Source organism: Microtus ochrogaster, unplaced genomic scaffold (assembly GCF_000317375.1).
Source record: "Microtus ochrogaster isolate Prairie Vole_2 unplaced genomic scaffold, MicOch1.0 UNK9, whole genome shotgun sequence".
Taxonomy (NCBI): Eukaryota; Metazoa; Chordata; class Mammalia; order Rodentia; family Cricetidae; genus Microtus; species Microtus ochrogaster.
The window spans coordinates 9,569,300-9,581,848 of NW_004949107.1; the positions used below are offsets into that span (position 1 = coordinate 9,569,300).

The 12,549-nt window shown below is 47.6% G+C and overlaps 1 protein-coding gene across 1 annotated transcript in view; it reads right to left on the reverse strand.

Moving 5' to 3' along the window:
• The window catches only part of CUNH2orf74 (chromosome unknown C2orf74 homolog), a 22,604-nt gene extending 11,656 nt beyond the window's left edge, over window positions 1–10,948 (reverse strand). Inside the window, exons 1-2 of the mRNA XM_013353506.2 lie at window positions 10,837–10,948; window positions 9,515–9,756 (exon numbers count right to left, since the gene is read on the reverse strand). Coding sequence (XP_013208960.1) covers window positions 9,515–9,648 — 134 coding nt within the window. The 5' untranslated portion in view covers window positions 9,649–9,756; window positions 10,837–10,948. The remainder of the gene's footprint in view (window positions 1–9,514; window positions 9,757–10,836) is intronic.
• Between the last annotated feature and the right edge of the window lie 1,601 nt (window positions 10,949–12,549).

Consider the following 12,549-nt stretch of genomic DNA (forward strand, 5'->3'; position numbering starts at 1 on the left):
TGGTGGCACACACCTTTAATCCCAGCACTCAGAAGGCAGAGGCAGGTGGATCTCTGTGAGTTCGAGGCCAGCCTGGTCTACAGAGTGAGTTCCAGGACTGCCAGGGATACACAGAGAAACCCTGCCTTGAAAAAAAAAAACCTGAATTTTAAAAAACAGAATAGCACAAAACTTAATGCTAAAAAATTGGCTATCTTGGAGGAATAAGAAAATTCCAAGAACACAAAAGCTTTTATCTCTAAATCATGAAGGATCAGAGAATCTGGGTAAATCTACAGTGAGACTAAACCAGCAGCAGAAAACGTCCCCACAAAGATGGTCCAATGACATAGCTTCTCTTGGGAATTCTACCAAATCCTCCTCACAGAATCCGCAAGAATCAGAGAGGACACAATTCTGGGAGACTAGCAATGGCCTGTGTTCTGTACGGAGGATGGTCGGCAACACTCACTCTTTCTTCTTGAGTGAGTGAGCTTATTAATTGCATAGCAAGCAAAAGTAGAAGGAAAATAGCAGGCAGCAGATAGAAGTAGATGGACCAATAGACATCACCAGAGTAGGCACTTGCAACATCTAGCAGGGCTGACTGGAAAGGCCACAGAGAGTCAAGCCAGAGTCCTGGGCAGGGCAACCAGAAAGTTGGCTTCCCATTCTCAATGCAGACATTTTAATACCAAGAGATAAACACCAGCCACACTGCCAGAAATGACTTTCCTTCTAGCTGTTCCCAAAGGTGCGATGTTTTCAATACCCTCAGCTACTCTCCTTTCTCTCGGCCACAGAGTTACTGGTCCAGCCTGCCCAAGACAGGGGGCCTTGGAGGACACCTGAAGTAAACATGCTGGAGTCTGGGAGAAGAAGGCCGTCCTTAATCCCAGAGTCCCCTTTTTGGTAAACACATGGCAATTCACCAATGTAATTTAGATTGTATTCGGCCCTTGTCTTGTTTATATTTTGTTATGGAACATTAAAAAATACCTATTAGGTTGTTTTATAACAGGTTTTAAAAGATTTATTTTTTTAAACTTTTACTATTTTTAATTTTCTCTCTCTCTCTCTCTCTCTCTCTCTCTCTCTCTCTCTCTGTGTGTGTGTGTGTGTGTGTGTATGTGTGTGTATGGCCCAGGGGAGTTGGATCCCCTGGAGTTGGAGTTACAAGTGGTTGTGGGCCACCTGATGGAGGTGCCAGGATTTGAATTCTAGTCTTCTGTGCTCCTCTGAAAGAGCAGTCCATTCACTAAGTGAATACTCCAGCCCCCATTTGTTTTATTTTGTACGTGTGAGTGTTTGCCTGTATGTGTGTGCTTCACAAGTGTGCAGTACCCACAGTGGCCAGAAGAGGCACCAGAGCCCCTGAAACGTGTTAGAGTGGTTGTGAGCTGCCTGATAATGGGTGCTGGGAAGTGAACCGCGTTCTGGGTCCTCTGAAAGAGTGGCAAGTGCTCTTAACTGCTAAGCCATTTCTCTAGCCCCTTTGTAAAAACAAAACAAAACAAAAAACTTTTAGTAATATAATCAGCATGAAAGACAGAAGATGGATTGATTAAAGCAAGAATGAGGTTTTTGCTAAGGCCTTGTTACTGTTAGAGCTTCATTCTCTCTCCTGTCTGGTTAGCTAGGCTGTGGTATCAGCTGCAAGACCCGGCCCCTTCAGTGTCTTTTATCTGTTTTAACCCTAATATTTTAAATCACATTTGGTTTTTATCATTGTTTTGTTTTGAGACAGGGTGTGAGGGCCCACAGTTGTGAGCCCGTTCCACCTTGACTGGAGGTCAGAGAGTTTGAGCTAATTTTTGCTCACCCCAAGTTGTTGACAACAAGCAGCTTCAAACGAGAGATTCTGACCTAGGGTGTGGTTGCTCAGTGTTTTGGATATAGAGGTGGATCCTTCTGTACCAAAGGTCGGAGAATTCAAGTCTATTCTTTATATCCTCATAATGAAGCCCGTTGCACCTCCACCCCTTTTGGAGTAAAGTATATAAGCATGTGGAAAAACGAGGCAGATTCAGAATTCACTGACAGGCCCTCCTGATGCTATTCTGTGCCGCTGTCTCTTGTTTCTCTCATACCTGTAGGGCCCTGGTCTCCCTTATTCCTGTGGTGCATTCGTGGGGACAGTTTATGATCAACTAACTAAGCTTCCTGTGTGTTTCTTTGCTAGCCCTGCCTGGGCTGGTGGTTAGCTGTAGGGCATTCACTCCTTTGTTAATATGGTAATTTCCCACCTGCCTGGGCGGAAATCCTTGTGCTGCAGTTAGGTAGATAAGGACTTCCCAAAGGCTGAATAAGGTGGCATTCGGCTGATCTCCTTTCGAATGACCCTGGTCTCTCTGTGTGTTCTTTTCAACCTCCAGGCCTTTGCCCGACTCGCGTTTGGTACAGTGGCTCACGAACTGTACTGAGGGTGTAGCACCAAATCGGGTGTTACACATACCTCTGTTCCTTTTGCTAAATAATTCCAATCCTCACGCACCTACCCTGAAGCGTATGAGTTTTGCTGAAGCTGATCTTCGACCACAGGTCTCATTGCAGCCCTAGGCCTGGAATTCACTAGCAGCCCAGGTTTGCCTTGAAGTTGCAGAGATCTCCCTGCCCAACCCCTGTCAGTAAAGGTGTGTGCCATTACCGCTTAGTGTCCCTCCTACCCGTTTTGCCATCCTCAGGGTCTGGCTGAACACGTGGCTTCCCTTGGAAGTCCAGGAACTGGGTCCCTCTCATGGACTCTCATACCTGGTTAGAGTTCTCCTGGGCAACTCAGTGTCTCTCTGGCTAGCACACTAGGTGTCTTATCAGAGTAGTAAGGTGATTTGTGGGGATGTCATTGTTCCCTGGGTCCTGGCTGACCTTGGAGGTCAAGGCCTAAAATATTGGCTGTCCTTTCTGTCCTTGACAAGACAGCATGAAGAGAAGTCAGGGCAGGAACAGAAGCAGAGGCCATGAATGAACATTGCTTACTGGGTCACTTTCCATGGCTTATTTAGCTTGCTATCTTATATACCCCAGGACCACCTGCCCATGAGTGGTCTGGACCCTTCCAAATCAATAATCAATAAAGAAAATACCCCACAGATTTGCCTACAGGTGATACAGAGTACTTTTCTCAATGGAGCTGCTTCTTGCCCTGTAACTCTGGCTTTGTAGGGGTCTCCTTTTCCTTGAGGATCACTGGTCGTCAGCCCAGGAGGACAAAGGGAGCAGAAGCAGCCAGCAGGGTTTGGAGCATCTGTGAGCTTATGGGAGTCAGCTTCAGTGAGACAGTTCAGTTTGTTGCGGCCATGGGGCTAGCTCACATAGCTAGTTCCAGGGGAGGGCAGGACAGAGAACAAGGGAGGGGACACAGCCACTATGCAGATGCAGACTCGATTGAAGATAGACCAATGTCAGTTGTTCTTCTTAAAAAAAACAAAAATAAATGCAGGGGTGTTCTTCTTGAACACAGGGCACAGGGCACAGGACAGACACACACGGCGGAGCAAACACAGACAGGACACGGCGGCTCCCACGTGGGTCCACTTTAATGGGGGAGGGGAACACAAGAGGACGGGGGGGGGGAGGGGAACACAAGAGGACAGGTATCCGTAGTCCAGGAGGAGTCTGGGAGTTATAGTTTCCAAAGGAACAACATCAGTGATGCCCCAGTTCAAACTCTAGAGTGTGTGGGAAGAGAGAGGGAAACACACGCTAAGTCACACAGTGTTTGCAGGGTGCTCTGTGTGGAGCACATCGGAGCTTAGAGATAGTCTCCAAATAAAGTTAGGCAGGAAGGAGTCCTCCATACTGCGCTGAGCTCAGAGAGCCATCCGGATGTGTGAACTGCAACCTTAAATTCCATCATAGCTTGTCAGTTTGACAAAAAAAAAAAAAAACCCAAAAACAAACAAACAAAAAAAACCAACAAACTTCCTGTGGCACAACCCAACATACACTGATGGAAGTTCAGATAATGCATGGTTTGCATATAAAAATGAAATTACTATTCACACTTAAAACTGAAATTCTGAGACATGGTACAGTGTGGATGAATCCAGAAGATGCGAGTAAGCCAGACATGGAAGGGCCCCACTTACACGAGGTGTCTGGTGGATTCAGACTCATACCGTTAGGTGCTGGTGGAGGGCCCTGGGGAAGGAGGAACTGGCAAGTGCGTGAACGGACATGTTGCTCACAAATCTGAGTGTAACTCTGACATTAAAATATTGATCTTAGCCGGGTGTAGATGTCTGTAACCCCAGCACTCGGGAGGAGGGGCCAGCCTGAGAGAATGAGGGCAGCCAGGTAAGAACTTGCTTCAAAAATGTTTCAAAACTTCTATTTTCAAAAGATTCTTAGATGTTGACTCTTTCATTTGAAATATCCATTTTGTTGGGTTTTTTTTTTGTTCTTTCTCTCTCCTCCCCCGTGTGTGTGTGTGTGTGTGTGTGTGTGTGTGTGTGTGTGTGTTTGGGATAACCTGCCTAGTGTACCCAGGCTGGTCTTGAACTCAGCTATGTGGTTGAAAAGAACCTTGAGCTTCTGGTCTCTAGGCCTCCGCTTGCCACACTCTGTGCGGCAGGAGTGTGCCACACACCGGGTTTGAAGCTGGGTGGAGATCTGCTGGGAATGGAGCCCAGGGTCTCTCCTGCCAACAAGCATTCTGTCACTGGAGGGAGACTCCAGTCCCTTGGCTTCACATAGCTAATGTTTTTATTTTTAACCTCCAATCCTGAAGCACAATTAATAAAAACTCAGGGTCAGAAATTGGGGTTTAACCTGAAGATCCAAAAAGCAAAACAGTCAGCCACTGGCTCTTTCCTTGACCTCAGTCTGAAATGGCGATCCTGCCTCCTGGAATCTCAGAAGGAGACTGCCTCTGAGAGCTGTCTCCTCCCGTCTTATATTCCTCTCTAGGGCTGAGATTGAAGGTGTGCACTGCCCAGTTTCTAGTGTGGCAACTAGTGTGGCTACTGGGACTAAAGGTGCGTGTTACCACAATCTGGTCTGTAAGGCTGACCAGTGGGTCTGTTTTACTCTCAGATCTTCAGGCGGTCTTTATTAAAATACAGTTGCGATGCCACTACATAATCCCTTTCCTTCAATTTTTTTTGTTTATTTAGAATTTCAAATTTCTTAAACTTTGTTAAGGCAAAAGCACATTTCCGCTTTAGGTTTAGAAAGTCTTTAAAAAAAAAAACTAATTTCTTCGAATAATCCACCTCACTAGCTCACAAATGGAAATAGCACGATACAGTCACTGGGAAACTGTCATCGAAGTTTTTCCCTTCATCTTCCTCCTCCTCCTCCTGCTCTCCCTCCTCCTCCTGCTCTCCCTCCTCCTCCTCCTCCTCCTCCTCCTCCTCCTCCTCCTCCTCCTCCTCCTCCTCCTCCCCCTCTCTCTCTCTGGTGGCTTTAGTAAGTAGAGAAACGGAAGAAGGAAATAAGCATCCCCTGGCAGTGTGACCTCAGTGACGGTAGGGTGAGAGGGGCTCAGCTTAGGTGTTTGCTGAAGTAATGACTACCTGGTTTCTACTCCCAGGACTGCTGACAGCCAGGTATGATCAGGTATGACTGCACGCACCTGTAATGTCAGCTCTTGGGAGGGGGACGGGGTTCCTGAGGTTCACTGGCCACCTGGCCTAGCCTAGCCAACGCGTGTCCTAAGTCCCACTGAGAGTCCCTGTCTGAGAACCAAGGTGGGGAGAGACTGTGGGGATGACCAAGAACAGTGGCTACTCTTTCGAAAAACCTGGGTTCCGCTTTTCCACATGGTGGCTCACAACCACCTGTAACCCCAGTCCCAGGGAATCCACTACCATCTTGTGACCTCTGTGGGCAAGCAAAACATCCATGCACGTAAAGTCAAAATAAAGATTAAGACAGACGGTACACAAACAAAAAGACCGAGTGTAGCGTGATTGGGGAAGCCACCTGATGTCAATGTCTAGTCTCTACAGACATGTGCACATACTTAGAAACATGGCTACACACACATCAGCACATTTACATATACACACACATATACAAACTACAAAAAAGATCAGACGAGAAAATAGTAGAAACCAATTTTGTAAGTGAACTGGCTGCCCACGAAACTGTTCTCCAATCACAAGCCAGTGTCTAAGGCTCACGAGATAGCGTCTTAATCACAGGCGCTGGTGCGGAGGCAGGTGTGTTGACACACGCGTGTGGTCCTGCCTACCGAGGAGACTAACGCAGTGGGACTACTTGAGCCTGGGAGTTTGAGGCCAGCCTGAGCAAGCTCTTCCCATGTAGCTCAGGCTACCCTCCAGGTGTTTCTCATTCTGCGTTGTCTCTTGATGCTCGGGTGTGGCCTGGCAAGCAGTAGGTGCTTCCTAGTTGTGAGACATTAGGGTTAATCTCTAACACTGCAGCACAAAACGAAGATCTAGTTGTAATAAACGGCATCTATTTCAGACCCCACAGCTCTAATTCCCCCATCATTAGCCTTTCCTTGACTTGTATTTTCTCTTTTTGTGAGACTGCACTTGCTAAGGTTTGGAAAGACAGCCTGGCCAAGCTGAGAGCAGCTTCCGTGTGAGCAAGCTCTCTCCACACAGGGACAGTGACATCCCCTGGCACCATCTTGCACTTCCTAACCCTCTCTTCCACACCCAAGTCTTGGGAAAACTGCACAGCGGAGGTTTTTCTGCCGTGTCGGGGCGGCTTCACAGGTATTGGGGTGCACAGAAGGATCAGGGCACGTGACAGTGACGAGGAGCTTCCATGAGCCCCGGTGCTCTTCTGGGCACTGGAGAGGGCACCCAGCAGGGCAAGGGATAACCCAGGCAACAAGCAATTCCCAGACAGAATACTAGACTCCTATGCAAGAAAAATGCCCCAGATTTAGACAGTGGCTTAGCTCTTCTCTCTTCATTTCCTGTCTGCATTTGCACCTAAACTAAAAATTTCATTCATCGCTTTTCTTTTCTCAAAGGTAAAAATGAACGACTTGCAGGAAACTTGAGTTCTATCGCTTGTTACTCAGTGCTGTGCATGCAGTGTGAGCATTTGGTCCTCACAAACTCGTGAGCTGGGCGCTGGTCTAGGAAAAGGCACCAAGAGGCGGGTGCTTTGTTCTCCTCTTCCTCCTCCCCCTTTTCCTCCTTATAATTAGAAAGAGATGTTGCCACAGGAATGAATACCCAAAAGAAAGCTCAGAGGGAAGGGGTAGCTGGGCTCACAGCTTCAGAAGTTCCGGCAAGGGGCCAGCTGGTTCTACTGTGGAAAGCTGGAGATGTAGCGTCATGGCAGCAAGAACGGGAAGCTGAGGAGGGCTGCTCACGTCGTGGTGGCTGGGAAGCAGAGATAGGAAGCAGGAGGGTGCTGAGGCAGGGCACACCCCAGGGATCTGCTCCCTCCAACTGGGTATCACACAGCTTTCCCTGGGGAGACATGAGCAAACACCTGTTCCCCAAGGCTGGGCACAGACTGAAGAAAAGATTCCATCCAGTTCCAACTTGGTGAACTAATAAGTTTTTGGGTGTTACTGACAGAAGTGTGAGTGACATGGGCAGCTATAACACCCAAAAACTTCACCCCAGTGTCTCACAAAAGCTGTGTTCTGTGAACCCCCTGCCCAACCTACAGCCTGACTCATGGCAGTCACCTTTCTCCCACAGCAGCTTCGCACTTAGACGATCCTGGGAAGTTTCTGGAATGTTGGAGCTTTCTGAGTTCCCTAGGTCTTAGAGCCTCCCTCCTCCCTCACCCCTCTACCTAGAGGGAGTGTTTCTTTCTTTCTTCTTTTTTTTGGATTTTTCGAGACAGGGTTCCTCTGTAGCTTTGGAGCCTGTCCTGGAACTAGCTCTTGTAGACCAGGCTGGCCTCGGACTCACAGAGATCCACCTGCCTCTGCCTCCCAAGTGCTGGGATTAAAGGTGTGTGCCACCAACGCCTGGCTAGAGGGAGTGTTTCAATCCAGAAGAAAGAGCCACACAGCACCAGGCCTCATCACCGATAGCCCTTTCCTGTGGCCGCACCAGGATGCTACCCACTGGTGACATTTCCGTGATCCAGTCACCTCTCAAGCCTCTGACACAGCCCCGCTTCCTTCTCCTTCTGTTTTCCGAGACAAGGCCTCACTCTGTGGCCTCAGATTGACTTGGAACTCACATATAGTCCAAGCTGATTTTGGACTCAGAGCAATCCTCCTGCCTCAATCTTGCAAGGGCTAGCATAGGATTACAACTGCAAGCATCAAGCTTGGCATCACATGGCATTTCATACCCAGATCTGAAGAGGGGCACACACCAACACGTGTGACGTGAGTGCTCAGAGCCTGTTAGGGTGGCCTCAGGGTCCTCTCCGTCAGCGCGCTACCTTCCAGGGGTTTTAGGAGAAAATACTCAAGACCATGAGCTTCAGGATGGGGACAAAATACAGAATGCAAAACTTTCAAATGATAGAGGAAGAATTTAAAAATCCGACCAAATAACAGAAAGCCAATAAAAGGGGAGAGGCATCCTATTTAGCACTGTGAACTTGACACAGCCTAGACTTGTCTGAGAGGCTCCATATGAAGGCACTACCCAGATCTGATTGGCCTGTGAGCGTGTCTATTAGAGATTGTCTTGATTGTTACACGACTCAGTCCACTGTGGACGGGACCCCGCAGGAGCCAGCCAGCAAGCCAGGAAGCAGTATCCTCTGTGGTTTCTGCTTGGGCCCCTGACTTCCCCCCCAGGTCTGTGGCCTGGAAGCATAAGCCACATAAATCCTTTCCGATTCTCTCACAGTCTCAGAAAGGAAACTAAGGAACAAGGGATCCTGAAATGAGTCTTTTTCTTTCCCCCCCCAGCCAGCTCCCAAATAATGACAAAGAGATTTCTTATTAATTATGAAAGCTCAGTCTTAGCTGAAGCTTGTCCCTCAGTCTTATACCCATTTATTGTAACGTACATTCTGTCGAGTGGCTTGGTCACCTCTGATCTGTACCGTATGTTTGGCTTCTCTTGAGTCCCACTGGCCTCTCTTGCATGCCTAGGTTCATCCACCTCCCACCTGCCCTCTCTGTCCGGAATTCCTGCCTATACCTCCTGCTTGGCTATAGGCCCTTCGGCTTTTTATTACACCATTCACAGTAACACATTTTCACACAGTACAAATATTCCACAGCAAGGTCCTCCGCCACTCTGACTGTGCCTCAGTGGCCTTGCTTCATTGTGTGGGAGCCCTGAAGCACTTCTTAATATACTGGGTCTCGGGTACCAGATACTTACTGGCCACCCTCTCTGATATCCCATAATACTAATAAACAAATGAACCCGAGTATCAGGTCCTGGGCATTGCTAAGAGAAAAATAGAATTGTGGGTGCTGGGAACACGGTCTATTTTCACATGCAGCAAAGAATGAAGAGGAGTTGCTCACCTAACCTGGAGCACAGAGAAGAAAATAATGAAAGACCCAAGGAGAACTGGGCTGGGCAAACTCACGTTCTGCAAGCCAGTGTGCAGGAGGATGCTCTCATCAAAGAGTCTGAGGACCAGCCTGAGTATGACTGATAAAACAATAACTCACCTCTCTGCAGACTGCTGTTTGTTCCTGGGGCTGGTAGCAGGTAAGTCTTCACATGAAGCCACAGATCTGGACCAGCACCTGGATTTCAGCTCCTTGAGATGGATGTATCCAGCTCGCCGCCCCATGAAGACCATGAGATCATATGTGGGATTAGTTTGAACTGCTGAAGTTGAGCTGCTGAGCGGTGGGATAACCAGCTACACAGCGGCAATGAAGCGGCTCCCAGGGGCTGCACTCTGGGTCTAGGGCCACAAGGAACAGCAAGAACAGAAAAGTAAGATCCTCTGAACTCAACACTAGAGCAAAGGCTGTGGCTTGAGAGCATTGTGGCCAGCACGGGGATACTGTTTGTTTGTCCTGCTAGTACAGACACACAATAAGTCACTGTGTGTGTGTGTGTGTGTGTGTGTGTGTGCGCGTGCGTGCTTCTTTGTTCCATAAATTGCTAATGATCCCACAGGTACCCTGAAGACAGGATTATGCATAAAAAGGCTCAGTATTTTCAGAAAAACTGGGCTATTATAGTTTCCTTTATTAACACTTTATTACAGACAACCTCAGTTAACTTCAGAGCTTTGGAACCCTTTCTTCCTCTTAAATATATATTTTAGTTCTTAATGGATTTTAGAATCTGTAAGAAAACCCCAAGTATGAAGTCCGTGTACCCCAGGACAGAGTCTCGTGTGAGATCTAACTGCATCTTTCTAGCCTGTGGAGAGGTAAAGAAAAGTAAGTCTTAAGATTAAAAGAGAACACTGACATTTTCAAGTCTGGGCCTCTAGAAAAGTATCTGGACTGGAGATAAAAATATAAGATTTGTTTGCACAGAACACATTTGATGCCATGAGTCTTCATGAAGGTGAGGAGGCGGAGAATTTGGAAACTTTAACTAAAGCCCTAGGGTTCCAGGCGCTGGGAGGACCTATTTTATGCCTATAGTCATTGAGGCGAGAGCCTTTATTGAGAAAATACCTCCCTCAGACTAGGCTGTAGGCGAGCCTGTAGGCTCACTCGCAGGGATGTGGGCATTCCGCCCCCAAGAGACCCCACCCGGAAGGCTTTTTACTCTTCAGGGATGAGAGGCCCCTCCCCTAGTGTTCCCCGGACTTTATACTGAGCTCCTCCCTAAGTCCACGTGCAATTAAGGCAGAGTTCCACGTCAGGCAGCGCCTGGATCCTCAGATGAAGGGCTCCTGATCGCCTCCGCCCCCTCAGCCTACAATATACGACATCCTGACTTTTAAAGAGAAGACGGGTGTGTGTGTGTGTTCGAATTTGTGGAAGATTTATTTACTTTTTTATTTATTTACAATACGCATTACCGTGGGTTCATTTTAATGGACAAGTCACGTGATTGAAAAAGCAATACGTCATAATAAAAGCTATAAGTTAAACAGGGCAGAGACTGGGCGAGAGGCTGTCGTCACTCGCTGCGAGCTTGGTTCTGTCCTTTCAGTGACTCCGTAGTTGTTCTCTGTAATTGAGGACAAAAGATGCTGACGCTGTGTGTAGAAACGCCTAACCCTCCTTCCAGGAGTCTGGAACCCACCCAGACGACTCCGGTGACGGACACACCCTGAGCGCCGACCGCCTGGTGCGCATGCTCAGGCGATTGTTCACGCACGTCGAAAGGCGCTATTGCACCGATTAGGAAATAAAAGCACGTTGCGCAGGCTCACAAACCTGCCTTGGCCGACCGCTTTCCACAAAGAAAGGCGGGTGGGTGTGGTCTTGTGTCCCCCTGCTGCTGACGGCAGCTGAGAACACAACGGAGCTGGGGGACGACTTGAGAACAAAGCCCTTTGCGCAGTCTCCAAAGCCGAGCGTGCTGCCTGCCGAGCGGAGTTCCAGGCACGGTCTGCAAACCGCGGCTAAACCAGGGACTTCGCTTCCCATCTCCGTTGAGGAGGAAGTTGATTTTTAAGCCTGTTGTTCAAGAATGAAGAGACGTTGAACTTGCGGTTTTGACACTTGAGTCTAAGTCGGCTTTGCAGCCAGCTACTTCTGCCGTTGCCCTCTCTGTAGCTTGATGTCCTCATCCGAAAACAAAACCAAAGAATCATCGCGATCCTTCCCAGCTCTCTAGCATTATTGCCATATTGAAAAACAAACGAATATAGAAGTGCAATTTACACAAATCAAATACATCCATTTTAAGCACTCAGTTCCAAGCTGTCTGGGCAACTTCTATGTAAATTATGGAGTATTCTCATTACCCCGAAATGGGCTTCCTATTTCCTCCATAGTTCTCTTGCTTTTGCATCAATTCCCCGCTCCCATCCTCAGCCATAGATGGACTTGCTACAGCTACAAAGAGTGTTGCATATTTTAGTTTCATTAAATCGCATGCACACGATGTATCTTACTATATTTTTGGTCATGGTAAGATATGTATAATAAAAAGATGGAGAACTACATACATTGGTGCGCTCTCCTGGCACAAATGCCATGCTAATCTTTACCAGTGTTGCAATTACTATTTGTGCTGCCAAAACCAACACAATATGAAAAAGGTTTTAAAGATCTTTTAGGCTGTGTGTGTGTTGGGGAGGTAAAAGGGACTGCGGTTTTTGATTCATGACTGTTATTTCATGCTCAAAGTATAGTTTTCCCATATTTTAGTTAGAAATGTTTTATTTTTATTTTATGAGTGTTTTGTCTGCACATATGTCTGTGCACCACGTGTGCCTGGTACCAGTGGAGGCCAGAAGAGGGCGTCAGATCCATTGGAGCTGGAGTTACAAATGGTGTGGGCGACCATGTGGATGCTGGGAATTGAATCAGGGTTCTCTGGAAAAGCAGCCAGTGCTCTCAACTGCTGAGCTTTTCCAATTTTTAATCTGTAAAACTGTTTTATACATAATGTCACACATGTACACGCATGTATTTCTATCATATTTATCTCCCATTAGCCTTTCTCATCCCTCTCCCACTCCATTTACCCCTGCCCTCTCTACTTGGCCCATGTATACTTTCATGTTGTGTGTGAATGTGTGTGAGGGGGTGATAGTACAGAATCATGGGTGAGAGTTTGT